At 36.5% G+C, this 14,039-nt stretch overlaps 2 protein-coding genes across 5 annotated transcripts in view; one reads left to right on the top strand and one right to left on the bottom strand.

Moving 5' to 3' along the window:
- The window catches only part of LOC147301691 (solute carrier family 22 member 6), a 19,452-nt gene extending 16,327 nt beyond the window's left edge, over positions 1-3,125 (top strand). For all 3 annotated transcript variants that reach the window (XM_086284224.1, XM_086284223.1, XM_086284225.1), the window contains exon 10: positions 113-3,125. In XM_086284224.1, the coding sequence (XP_086140350.1) occupies positions 113-194 (82 nt within the window). In that variant the 3' untranslated portion in view covers positions 195-3,125. The remainder of the gene's footprint in view (positions 1-112) is intronic.
- Positions 1,906-14,039, bottom strand: sh3yl1 (SH3 and SYLF domain containing 1). 2 transcript variants are annotated; one of them, XM_086284236.1, is made up of 11 exons: positions 13,837-14,037; positions 10,031-10,141; positions 9,770-9,883; positions 7,960-8,024; positions 7,609-7,721; positions 6,309-6,437; positions 6,060-6,204; positions 5,558-5,639; positions 5,386-5,451; positions 4,179-4,211; positions 1,906-3,080 (listed from the first exon to the last, which is right to left on the bottom strand). In XM_086284236.1, coding segments are annotated over exons 1-11 (1,068 nt in total). In that variant the 5' UTR covers positions 13,838-14,037; the 3' UTR covers positions 1,906-2,871. The 2 variants fall into 2 exon arrangements, with proteins under 2 accessions (XP_086140362.1, XP_086140363.1); XM_086284237.1 differs by lacking the exon at positions 5,386-5,451 and having other exon boundaries at positions 5,531-5,639; positions 13,837-14,039.

The following is a 14,039-nucleotide window of genomic DNA, read 5'->3' as shown; positions in this document are numbered from 1 at the left end:
GAAAAACAGCTACATTTGTAAAATACAAAGAAATATAAAGAAATAAAATATATGACATCACATGTGAGTTGCCTGGCTCGTTCACAGCATCTCCTGCTGTGTGATTTTTCAGGACACTGGTGAGCAGCCAAACCAGCAAAGTGGAAACGTTCCCTGTGGAGAAAGACAGCACAATTTCAGCACTGCTGATATGAATGCAGCCGGCAGCTTTCAGTTACTGCTTTGATATTAATTAGACCAAAAACAAACATGAGTTCATGTTAGAGAAACTTCATACCTTGAAAACACCAGCCGGCAGGTTGAAATTATTCCCTCTTAGAGGATGTTGGAGGATTTCCAAGACTTGAAAGGCAGTGTGTTTTATTCTTATGCTGTTTTTTTTTTCCTATTTGTTACCACTTTGCGTTTTTATTATTGTGAAAATAAATTGAACCAAATGCTGATTTCCTTTTATGTTTGTTAATCAGCAGTTTTGGGTTCATTCATTGTTTTATGAGTGTAAAAAGACATTTTAAGTTAGAGTTTTGAAATAAGTATGCTTGAGCCAGTGCTGTGCATAATCATAATCTCTATTTAATGAGAATCGTTTAGATTTGGTTTTTACAGGGATTTCTCTGACTCTTTTAACAATGTTACAAACTGTAAATGACAACATCCAGAAAAACTCATCCATCTCTTTATTTCATTCTTATCCTGTTTTTGTACTCAATTAAGGGGAAAAAAGGACATATTTGAAAAATGGTCATATTTAGTGGTTTCCTTGTTCTCTTTTTGTTAGCTTTATGTAGCGTTTCCAGTCTTTTTTTTTGCCACTATCCCAGTTTTACATGTTGTCTGATTTTGAGTTTGATACTTACAATATATTTATGGCCAAAGACCACAAATATATGCTTGTATACACAAAAAGACAATACTTAGTTCCACACTACCAAGTGTACAAATGCAGGTTTGAGCTTCCACTAATGGATTCTGCTGCATCCCATTGGGCCATTGAGTACCATAGATGTGCTGAGTACACAAACTGTAGTAACTAGTTGTTGTTACAAGTATATTCTCTATGTTATCCACTATTCCAGGAGATGCCACTATTTTCCCATGTTTCATTTGTTGGTCCTGTCCCAGACATGTGAATGTCACATGCTTTGTAGGAACACATTTTGGTTTGCTTGGAGTTTTCTCAAAGAAACAAAGAGAGACAGAAGCAGGGTGTTATGAAGTGGAAACAATAAACAGCTGAAATGTGAAGCTGCCAATAAAGTTTAAAATAAAAAATAAAAAAGCTGTTTCATGTTAAAGGAGCCACAAGGGTAACAAGTAGGTTTAGAGTATCTTCATCATCTCTAGTATCAGTTTCTCTTAGATTTAAAACTAAAAACAGACAAAAACAACAAAAATGTTGATTTCAGATGTAATTAAATGTTTTTAACAACTGCAGGTATGTTACAGTATTGTGCCTTTGTTGTGGGTGTTAATCTTTAAATGTGTTTTTTTTAAATAAATTTGTGCAAATATAATATAATTGACCATAACAGGAGCAGACACTATGACACTATGTATTATTATACACAGTAACAAAATCATAATAGTAAAAATTATTGTATTACTGTAAACAAGTTTGTGATAAAAAAAAATAAATATTGTTTTTACTTTGATGTCATTGACAATGACTTTAAATAAATGTGACTATTTGTGATGATGTGAGGGATTTCAGTAATGTAATGTTTTTCTGTGAGATTAAGCAGGAAATATTCAAATGTCAGCCCAGTTAGCTTTTTAAAAAAAATTTCTGTTGTTCTCTCTGCATAAAAACAAGCGCATATTTTAGAACACATAAGGTTTATTAACATTTGCATAGGATCCAAACAGTACATTGTACTGCAGCTATGAAAAAGCCCCCCCCAAAAAAGAATACCCACCCACACCACAATTATTAATCTGAAGACATTGTTAAGATTAAAACATTAGCAGATCCCTAAACTCATACTTTAAATGTCATTTTAAAAAAGTGCAAAGTGAAGAAAAACAAAATATTTAAACTGATATGCATATATTAAACTCCTTAAAAATTCCTTCATCCACCTTGTAACCCGCTCCATTTAACATTATTACAACATCATGCATAACCATATTTACATGCAGAAAAAAAAAAGTCAGTATAACCATCTCCACGATAATTGTAACACATTGACTTAAAGAGCTAAAGAAAGTGCCTAACAGTTGGTGTTGAAATTTACAGCCCCTTAAAGTTCCCTGATCACAGCAGCTGACAGTTAAATTTCAACTTTTTGTTCAATTTTTAGACTTTACAGCAGTTTTGGTGGTGCCACTGATCTTAAAATATCAAGACTTTAAACTATAAAAGAAACTAAACTAAACTAAAAGAAAAACAAACAAACAAACAAACAAATGCTTCTGTTGGCAGCCAGCCTTTAGGCAACCAGCCTAAAGTTCCCAATCAATTTCAAACTAAATGTAAATAATAATAATTATGATGATGAAACTAATAATCACAATAATAATGGAATAGTTGATTTCATTTAATCCAAGTGGTTGTCTTTTTGTGATTCAAATTTGTACCAAGAAACAACCAAACAGTGGTACTTCAATATTAAATGTGAAACATTTGAAATGGTTAAAAATGCCAGTTAAAATATTTTTGTGAAATATGTCAAAATGTATTTTGTCTGACAAATGTTTCAAAATTTCCAATATTACATTTACTATGTGAAAAACCGAAGGATTATTAATTCATTTACAAGTATATTCATGCAGTGGAGTGTTTACGCCTAACAGAACAACCACGTTCCAAACTCATTTTACCCAATATTGGTTCTTTCAGATGTTTTTCTGTCAGACACCCAGAGAGTAGTATCAATATGTAACAAAGTTTGCAGGAAAGATCCCAACCCGACCATCTTCCAGTTGCCCCTCCCACCAATCATACTGGGAGTCTGTCTTCGTGATGACAGTGATACGGTCGCCTGGAACAAAGCTGAGGTCACCTGGCTGCTCCCCTGCAAAGGGATGTGTCGCTGTGACAACCATCAGCCCAGTGGCTCCACCCTCTGATGATCCCCAATCTACAATTAACAAAAACAAAGAAAGTAAAACAGAAACAAAACAAACATTTGACAAAAGCAGATTTAATTTACTGCAAATTCACTGTTTAACATAGGTCTGATATATTTATGTTGTACAATTCAGAATATTAATATTTATTTACAATAACACATAGAAAACAGATGTTGAAACTGAGACATTTTACTATTTCATGAAAAAAAGCTACTTTTGAATTAGTTACGAAAGAAATAGTAAGGGTTACTAAAAAAAAAAAACAGCTGGAGGCACATTTTTCATCTAATTAGATCATGAGAAAATCTCATTCTCTAAATTACATAAAAACATCAAAAGCTTAAGAGAATCTGGGAAAAAATTAAGGGACAAGGCTGAAAATCAATATTGGATGCCTATGATCTTCAGGCCCTCAGGTGGCAGTGCTGTCATGGAAATCACTGCAAGGACTAAGGAACACTCACTGTGCCATCCACAAATCTGAACATAATCCATGTCTTGTCTAGACCAAAGTTAAATTAAAGGGGATCGAGGCAGAGTAGAAAACTGTTTTGTGGTCAGACGAATCCAAATTTGAAATTCTTGAAATTCTAGTATATGGGCACTACAACCTGGGAACTTAAGAGAACTTTGATAAACAGGCTCCTTATCACTATTTAGTCCAAGAGGTATGGGGGTACATGAGTGCCTTTGGAACCGGCAACTTGCACATGTGGAAAGGCACCATCAGTGCTGAAGGTATCTAAAAGTTTTAAAGCAACATATATTTTTACACATTTTATCTAGACAATGCTAAACCTTGGGGGAAAAAAAGACTCAGCACTACTGAGCAGCTAGAATCTTCTACCAGGCAATACATTGCCACAATTCCTAGTTTTATGGACTACTGTTAAATGAAGAGGTGCTGCCATCAAATATAAAATGTGCTTATGTTTTTTTTTTTTTCAGTTTAAACATTTGATGTGTTTTTTATGCTTTATTGTGAATAAAATATGGGTTTATGAAATTTGCAGATCATTTCATTTGACTTTTATTTAAATTTTGCACAGCACCTCAACTTTCTTGTTAGACTAATTTTTTGTGTGAGATGTGTCAAATATTCATACCGTTCATCTGAGAGTTTCTGGAGGCAAACTTACCTGAAAGAGAAACAAAACATCAATTTGAGTCACGGCTAATGAATCTGGAGAAAATTAATCTACAGCTGTGAAAACATTAATAAAAATAAGTTCTCAAACAAGAAATATGAAAGACTAATGCTCTTTTTCCATCTTCCTCCATTAAAATTTATTCATTAGTGTTTAAATAAAGAGCTTATTTAAAATAAATAGCGCTGCAGTTTAAGTTGCAGATATGTGCTGTGAACACTAGAGAGAGCTGCAGCCCCAAAGTTGATAACAATATATTAATGTGTTTATCACTGCACAAGCAATCATACTGACTTACATTAATTTGCTGAAGACTCACTGACCTTAAACCACGTCTTCACCATAAAATTAATCATTTACCTTGGAGGACTCTTTTATCAACACAAAGGGGTCAGGTCCCCGCAACGTACCTGTTTGAACAGGTGTGTGTCGCCGAAGTATGCACACGCACATACGTACATACACAAAACACTAGGATTATTAATGGGTTTTGGTACTGGCTGCATCAAGGTCGTGGGTTAATAACAGACTTGAATACACGGTGTGCCATGTGACCACATGAAGATACAAAACAAGGTAAATACAAATGGGAGACAAAATGACTGAAAACGATGCTAAACAACCACATGGAGAGTTGACAAACTGAAAGAAAAGGGATACAAAATGAGCACGAACAACTTTTGTTCTTTTTGTTTTGCATCAGTTTAACCATTTCTCGAGCAAAAAAACCCCAGGATGTTGTTAAGCCGTCCATTACAACCACAATGCCGTGCTAAACAATTATGAAGGGACACAAACTGACCACAGAAACACAATACGGCCACAAAAGGCATGGAAATCTGCCTGAAATGGGACGCAAAATGGTTTAAAACAAAATGACAACAAAAAGGATAAAAAAAAAGAAAAAGAAAAATGACAAATTCTGACTATAATAAGATGCAAGCAAAAACCCAAAGAAAAGAAAAATATGTTTGTACTAATTGGTTGATTTGAATTCTCCAGACCCAAAACCAGTTACTAACATGGGCAACAAAACCAAGTCAGAGGCCTCTGAGTTTGAAAGTGAGCTCAAGGAGTCACAGCGGTCCTCACAAAATGACAATGAAAGAAAAAAAAAAAGAATAGCTGGTAAGGAGTAAATAATGAAAGTTAATGTAAAACTCACTTGAGGTTTCAGATTTATAGACAGAGACACTTGGGTAGAGAGTGTTTTTAGTCCTTACTCCAGCTCCTGTACTCAGACACATAGATGCAAAAACACACAGACACACACCCCATTACAGACAATTTCGTCCATAAATTAATAGCACCTGAACAGTTGTATTTCTGAGCTTTACCGGCACTGGCTGCTGACACCTCGGAGTAGCTTGGTGGCTTTGACTGGATCGGAGCTGGTGGTCTGGCTGGGCGAACGGATGACTGGAGACAAACACAAATGTACACTTTATGTACTGCATATTAGATAAAGGCAAAAAATAAATAAATTAAAAAAAAAAAAATCACATGACATTCAGTAGAACAGTCACTGAGCTACACTTAATTTGTGTCTCCATTGTTTGTTTGTTAGGCAAATGCATAAACCACTACACTATTGAGCCACTATGTAAAAAATAAAGCACAGTAATTGTCAGGGTATTTTAGATGGATGCTAAACTGCATACTGCCTCTATTCCAACAGCATGGCTTTGTATTAGAAAAATCTGTGTGCTGAACTGAGCTGCCTGCACTCACCTACCCTTTAGTGAGCACACTGGAAACTATTTAGGGCATCATTTGAAACCATCCTCACTTCACACATAGCTGCCTTTCCTTTTTGAGTTAAGCTTTTGGTTTGCGTACCCTAGTTTGCAAGTTCTTGCTTGTCCAGTCGGTGGTGTAGGCCTCAGTGTAGACATCTAGGATGTGGTAGAGGTCATAGCACTCTGACGGCGGTTCCACATCACCATTCAAAATGGCAGATGCGCGGATGTCTTGGGAGTAGAATCTGCAACAACACTACTGGATTAAAGACAAGCACTTGTTTGGAAAAGAGAGAACTAGTTAAACTTCTGACATGCAGCAGATTGATTCGTGTTTTTTCCCCCATACTTGCGGTTGGTTTCTTTGCGTTCAATGAGGCAGGATCCCTCCAGAGAAATACCTGCAAACAAACCTCTGGACCTGCAGTAGGTGTACACAGCTGCAGTACTCCGCAGAGCCACATCAGCCTCCACGTTCCTAACAAGCAGAATTTATTCTATTGATCAAACTGGCAAAGGTGAAGTTTAAATGGTCAAGTAAAATTTCAGAATTTGAAAACATTAACACCTAATGACCGGTTAATTAGCACTAGTGATATGTTTCACAGAACATGATCCTGGGTCCTATGCTCTTTTTAATTTTAAAAACATTTTTTCTGCACAAAAATAAATAAATAAATGTTTTTCCAAGCACAGATTTGTTTTACTGGATGAAAAAAAAAAAACAAAAACAAACAAGAAATAAATAAAAACAAAAACCAAACAAACCAAGCTGCAAGTTGGTTCATAACTACCCCCCCCCCCCCCCCCAAAAAACAAAACAAAAAAACAAAAAACACAATCAAATAGCAAAATAAAAAAAAACTGCAAAACTTGCTTCAATGACCAATAAATCTGTGTTCCAGCTTTTGTGAGTGAAGCTATAGCTTTTTATTGGCTGTTATGACTATTTAGCAGTTTGTACCTCTGTAATGTAGCTTGCTAGTACAGTTAGCTGGCGCTAGTTGATACCTTAGCTTTTCAATCTCTCATCCAAAGATGGCCACTTCTGGCTACAAAACCCCAGCATAGTATAGGGAAAAAATCACAGTCCTTGGTTTCTCCAAGGACCTGCAGTCTTCTTTAGGTTTATTTCCTGCTGTGTCTGTAAAACTATAGCTGGTTGCGGGTTATTCAATCACTGTGTATGTGACTAATTTCATAGTACCATATACACTCACACATAAACTAACTGTAACAACTGACCATCTTCTTCAAACTAATTCAGCTCTGGCTACCATTTGTTGTCTGTCTGTAACATTTATTGAGAATGAACCGACTGACATGTAACTCGCCACGCCCACAAACACCTGCCAATACATGAGCACCAAAACCGGTTAACCCACCCTGAAACCACCTTATTCTAAAATTAACCTCAACATCTTAATTGGCCTCTAAAGTAAATCACGGGTGATTTTTTTTCCCCACCTCAGACAGTTTGGCTATCTGCTTCAGGCCTCAAAACACAAACTGTCATTAAATGTCTCATAAATCTCTAAGCAGAATAGGAAAATCAAACCTAAGCTGTAATTTACATAAACAGAAAGCATTCAAGGCAATTAAAAGACAGACAGACAGATTGTGTTAGGAGAGGTGGGGAGTAGACTCACCTTCCAACAGGTCCCACGGCGACAGTGGCGTTCCCGCCAAGCGTCAAGTTCCCACCCTTTGTGAAGGCTTCGACGGCCCTCCGGTAATTCAGGATGATCACCAAGTCTGACACCTGAGGGGGGACCAGAAAATTAGCTTTTACTTCTGCTTTCCAAAAAGGGATGTGGTGCATTAAAGGACAAATTGACATCTCAGTGATGCAAACCGCTGCATTCACAACCTTTAAAAACACTATTGATACATTTATGGCAATTATTGTGAACCCCTAAATTCAACACAAATACAAATGTTTCGTCTTGGAACGCAAATCAGAAATCAAATAAATAAAATTATAAGATTTGGGATTATACCTCCACCCCGATTTCGAAGCCTCCACCCAGACCAGCGATGCCAATAGCTGAAGGTGCTGACCAGCCTGCAGACACAAAAACACACAGAATAAAGCTCAAGCATGGATAATATTTATGGCTGAAGCCAGGATGGATTATTCACACTGCTGGTGCCAGTGTTTTCAGATGTGGTGAACTGCTCCTTTAATGTGAAAATCCAGAAAACCAACAAAAGAGCCTGAAGAAGAAGAGCAGGGGTGGTGGCACCACTCAGTAAGGCCCGTGTGACCCTCGGTGGGTTCTGGCACCACGGCAAACTCAAACATCCGCCACCGCCGGACCAGTTCACTGACATCAAACGCTTGATGTGTCAGATGACTACAGCACACTCCCAACACTGCAGGGAGGCCTGGTTTTTAACCGCAGGAGCCCAAAATGTCACAAGACAAAACAAAACAACAAAAGGATTATTGAGAGACTCAGGAAGATCAAAAACAGCAAAAACTGAACCAAATAAGAAGAAAAAACAGGACAACAGGCAAACAGCAGCAAATCACAAGAATTGCTTCGTAGACTGCGGCTAAATCCATGATTAAAAAACAGCTATTATTTCCTCCTCCAACATGACACCTCTGCTGTTGAACTCTCTTTACCTTACTAATAAAGAGTACAGACTTTCTAGAACACATAAAAAAAAAATGTGTACTCATCTTATACTTTGTGACAATCAAATAACAGAGGAATAATAATTCAGTCACTCAGATCAATCATGCAGATAAATTCCAGAAGCAACATGTTTCTACAAACATACAAAGACTTTACTTGGAAGGGTAATAAAAGTATACTACTGTCAAAATGCCATCTACAATTGATTACAATCTTTTTTTTTTGAAGTTCAGTTGCTTTGTACAACTGTTACATCACACAGACACATGCTAAGAGATAAGAGCATATAAATTCCAAGAATTCCACTACAGTTTTAGCACAGAGTTCTTGGACTGTCCTCGTAGTACTGCACAGCAAGTAATTTTCCTCAGATATTTGGATTCGAAATGCCCCCAAAAGGTGCCAACAGTACAAACATAGACCAGGGTTTAATTGGACTCCAATTAGCTAACATGAAGCCTAGCAGACAGCTAGTAGCTACAGCCACTGTGCCACTATCAATCTTTCAAAGAACATAATGGCATAAAATGTGAACTTTAAGCCTTTATACAATTTAAACTGGTGATTTTATAATTCACAGCACTAAAATTGTATAAAGGGGGGAATTAGCTATAAAAACCAAATCTACTTTTTGAAGCAAGCTGTAAAAATGTTAAATTCTGTTGTAAAATGTCTTCAATTTCTCCAGACTTTTGGTGCTTATATCCTTCAGACAAATACAAGCTTGCAAAACCATATTTATTTTGTGTAGAAAAACAAACTGTTATATCCACAAGTAAAAACAAACAATAGAGGACTCAGAATCGTGCTTTGCGGAACACCATGCTAGTACTGCTGATGCCTCAATCGCATTAAATTTTTTTTTCTGGAATAGCTTAATTTCTCAGGACTGGAGTTTGATGCTTGTGAGTGAATCATTTTATTTGTCAATGAGGCTGAAGTGCTGGTTGGAAGGAGCAAAACAATTGTGGCTTGATCGAGCACGGCTTTGTTCTATCTGACAGATGAAAAAAAGAAAGACAACATAAGTCTCCACATATTTTGGCATCTGGTGACTTACCTGAGCAGCCTCCTTAATTAAAGTTTATATTTTTTGAAACACACCGACAGTTGCCTGTGCAAAATTCCAAACCTTTACAGAGCATGGAAGGAGTGGTGATCTTACGTTTGTCAGGAAGCCTGGCGATTACTACTCCGCTGCCTCCTCTGGCTGTGATCATGAAGCCTGCCTTGATGACAGAGATGATGGCCAGACCCTCAGCCTTAGCTATTACGTGAGCTACAACAAAAATATGGTAGAGTACACACTTTTAGCTACACTACAGTAAAATACTTCACATTTTAAAATATATTAGAAAACCCAAGTATTTAAAGAGCACTGGACTAGCCCTCAGTATATAAAGCTGACAATATGACAGGTTGTTACCGGGGATGAGTTTGTCTGGCCCATTTCTGCTGGAGATCTCGGTGAAGTCTCTCAGGATCTTGGCAGCTTTCTTGGCCTCAGACTTCAGGTTGGATGGGATTGGGTTACTCACTGCAAACACCCAAATTACATGGCTCATTAAAGGCATCAGCAGCTCATTCAAAGCTGCCCCCTTCCACCCTACCTTCCTCAACAGCTTGAAAAGTTATCATCCTGGCAACAAACCGAAGAGTAACATTCATCAATGAGCTCACTGTTCACTTTAATTGATCTTATCTTATCTCCATCTGCAGCAAACAAACTTCCCATTACGCTTTCACTGTGAGGCTCAAAAGCTCATTTATGCTGATAACTGGCACGTTATTTTAAGGGACATGTTTACTTATTAGAAAGAAAAAAAAAAAACAATCATTTTGCTCACGGCTGAAACGAGCTGAAGAGGAACATTCAGTCCAGAACAAGAAGAAATAAGGACAGATATGAGCTTTTCTGTGACATAAAAGGAATTCCCTTTTTACGCAGCTTCCTGGCCAATAACTAATCCATTAGTGTAATGTCAGCAACACTTATGTGCATATCCAAATAAATTTCCATTAAGGAGGACTACCCAATTAATGCACTGAATATTTTTTTGCCCCTACTTTCTATATTTGGATTTATTTACCTTAAAATAGAAAACAGACAAAACTTCTGTAACTGCAGTGGTAAAAGCAAATTTTGTTTTTTAGAAACTTTTGCCAATACAAACAAATTTTTTAGAACATAAATATTTGTGTAGTTAAACCCTCTAATTTTTACATTTGTGTGTAACATTTATAAAATGTGATTTTCACAATATCAAAATTAAGTCTATTATTTAAATATATAAATTTTAAACTACTAAATTTGTTCACAGACAAAAAAAAAGAGAACATATCTGAAATATAAAGAGATTTAAATAAAAACAATATTAATAATTTTTTCTAGTATTTAAAGAGATTTAAAACAAGTCTTAAAACTTATTACTCTTAAAACATTAAAGTCTAAAATATATTAAGTATGAAATAAAATATAATTAAAATATTAAATACATTAATAAAAAGTCAAAAATGTTTTAATTATCTCAGAGAAAATAAATATAACAAAATATCTGAAAATAGAATCTTTCTCATATATAGTATAACACACACACACACACACACACACACACACACACACACACACACACACACACACACACACCCCTCTAATGATTTATCATAATATTAATTGATGGATGTCTAAACCTGTAGATGATAACACATATGACACATAAGTCTGCAGGTGCAGGACCTTTTCATTCTTTTCCAGAAAGAATTAAATGAATCATTCACACACATATATCATTATGATCGTGTTTTATTCTCTACCAAGTCATGGGGATTCTTTGAACTCTTATTTGAAAACAGCAGCTCAGTGTTCACATTTAAAAAATATATTTTTAAAAGTTAATACCAGAAAATGAATTTGTATTTCTGCTTTTGAAAACAGTAAGAGATTAATTTTCTTCCCATTTTCTCTGTATTTGATTTTTAAGATTAGATGACTCTTCTTCAGGTCACATGTCATAAGACTTTCCAGGAAATCTCTGCAGTGAGAGTCAGAGAGCTGTGACCAGTCTGCCGACATGCTAAAATGCACTCCTGCTGCAGCAGCAAATTCCTGACACATGACACAGCCTGAACAGCACATCCAAACGTGCCGCTGACCAACAACACGCCAACATGGCCAAGTGCTCCTGCAGCATCGCCTAGACTCCATCACAGCCTGCAGCACTGATGGAGAAAACACTGACTCCGAGAAACCGCCCAATCCTCCATTCTGAACGTGAATCCAGTGGCTTCAGTTAGACTCCACAGGGCTAGCACTGAGGTGGTGTTAGTTATAGCCATCTTTCAGACAGAATCTACCTGTGTATGGAAGTTCTATTGCTCTTTTTAGACAATTCTAGTCAATCATGCAAGTTTAATTAGTGTCTAAGGAGGTTGAAACATTCCTTTATGTTCTAGTTGTTGGTCAGAAGTTCTGGTAATTAGACTGTGATCATCTACATAGAAGTTTGACTCATCTTTGGAGCGGTTATACAGGATTTTAATTGTTTTTTTGGTTGGCTATGGGTGTTCCTTATGCCTGCAACAATGTTCCTTTGGACTTTAAGATGGTACAGTTTGTTAAAGAGATGTCTAAATAGGTCACTAGGGAGGGTTCCAAAGTCACTGCATGTCAACTGATGATCTGTGATTTCCCTGTGATTTGCTCATAAAAACGTTGAAGGGGTAATTTCAAGTCTTTTCAAGCCTTTCAATTGAGCTATTTTTTAAATAGCTATATCTAGAGAACTATTTAACCTATGTCATTCAAATTTTTAATCAAAATATTTATTACTATGACCTCAGGAATATGGCATTTTGAAAATGTAGCTGAAGTCCAACATAAAATTCTGAGACCTTGGATTAGTATATGGCTTACAGGAAGCTTAAATTCCACCATGTGTGTCATGAACTAGATCGTGTTATATATAAATTTATCATATTTTAATAGGTTCTGCATTACTTTTGATATACTTGACAAAAAAAAATAGCAAAACAACAGCTTTGTAATTAAGTTTAGTTTTGGTGTTATTTATAATGGTCATTGCAACATTTATCCACAAACCTATCTAGTGAGATAGGTATGTGGATTAGCTTGATTAATACAATGAGAGAGGCTACAGTTACCACAAGTGGGCGTAGGTATACAAGGAGCATGACATCACAACTGCTCACAACAACAAGGTAAATAGCTTAATGTGAACACGATGGTTTGATGTAGGATAGTAAAACACAGTTATGATGGTCAAGCTGGGAATGTTTCTTGGTTTGGTCAGTTCTCTGGCTGTTCTTGATGATGGAGTTCCTCTTAGTAGTTTCTAGTGGTTTATGGTTTTGATCCATGCTATAGTCATCAGACAGGATTAACTTGTCTTGGTTAGTTAGTCATTAATAAGAACAGTCAGATTTTTGGCAGAAGTCCTTTAGGTTTTAGTTATTTAGGAGCTGGGTTGTCTTTAAAGAGGTTTTAGATGTAAATGAGGAGCTTTTGCTAGAAATTAGCACAGATTTCTTGCTTCTGTTACCTCCACAACGAAGTGCTGATTATTTTTCATAAGATTCTGGTCACATATGACTAGGTCCAATGGCAATAAACTAGTATAATTAATCTTATTAATTTCAGACGTAACATAAACCCAGCAGCACAGAGAAGCAGTCACTCACAGCTGATTAACAGCTAACGATAGCCCATTAACACTAATTAGATGTCACAGATTCTCCACAACATGAGCAACCCTACCCAACCCAATCTAACCCTATGGCCAAGGCCAAAATAGGCAGCATGTAAGTTTAATTATATATATATATATATATATATATATATATATATATGGAAAAATATCTTAAAAAAAAAAAAAACCCGAACAAACTGTCAGATGTCTTGTAAAGTATTTTTTTTTTGTGTACACATATTTTAATAAACAAATATTTATTCCCCTAACCCACATATCCCTCTGCCCGTGACCCTCTGGGGGGTCCTACTCTTCAGTTTGGGAGCCAGAAAAAATAAAACTGCCGTTTATAAGGGAGTAAACATTAAACTGTAAGAACGTTTCCTGGTAAAACTGGTCTTCTTTTACTAAACCTAACCCTGTAGGTGTCCAGGTAGAGCAGACAGGTAGAACAGACCGGAAACAGCAGGCACACACATAAAACAACTCCTTGTGTACTTAAATTACTTTTTTATCTTTAACTTACTTTTTTCCCCTTGTTTCTTCTCTGTCAGTTTGACTGACGACAGGTAAGCAGTACAAGCCTCTTCACTTCACTTCCGCTTCACCTGACGCTTCTCACAGCCGGAAACTGCGCGCGCAAAAACTACGTAAAGGAGAAGCTCTAAGCGGAGGCACGTGGTTAGGTGAGGGCAGTTGGAACTGTGTCGGTTTGCTGTGTGAAGGCTG

Source organism: Aulonocara sp. 'chitande type north' Nkhata Bay, linkage group LG23 (assembly GCF_057382095.1).
Source record: "Aulonocara sp. 'chitande type north' Nkhata Bay isolate Kocher_YH1m ecotype deep benthic linkage group LG23, A_spYH_male_GT1.1, whole genome shotgun sequence".
In the NCBI taxonomy this organism is placed as follows: Eukaryota; Metazoa; Chordata; class Actinopteri; order Cichliformes; family Cichlidae; genus Aulonocara; species Aulonocara sp. 'chitande type north' Nkhata Bay.
This window is presented reverse-complemented; position numbering and strand designations above follow the sequence as displayed.

What these genes read in the sequence shown, in the direction of transcription:
- sh3yl1 (XM_086284236.1), bottom strand. An exon ending in CGCCAGGCTTCCTGACAAAC is followed by an intron (nt 8,025 to 9,769) that starts GTAAGATCACCA and finishes TTGTGTCTGCAG; the next exon opens with GCTGGTCAGCACCTTCAGCT. An exon ending in CAGAAACTCTCAGATGAACG is followed by an intron (nt 3,081 to 4,178) that starts GTATGAATATTT and finishes TGTTAATTGTAG; the next exon opens with ATTGGGGATCATCAGAGGGT.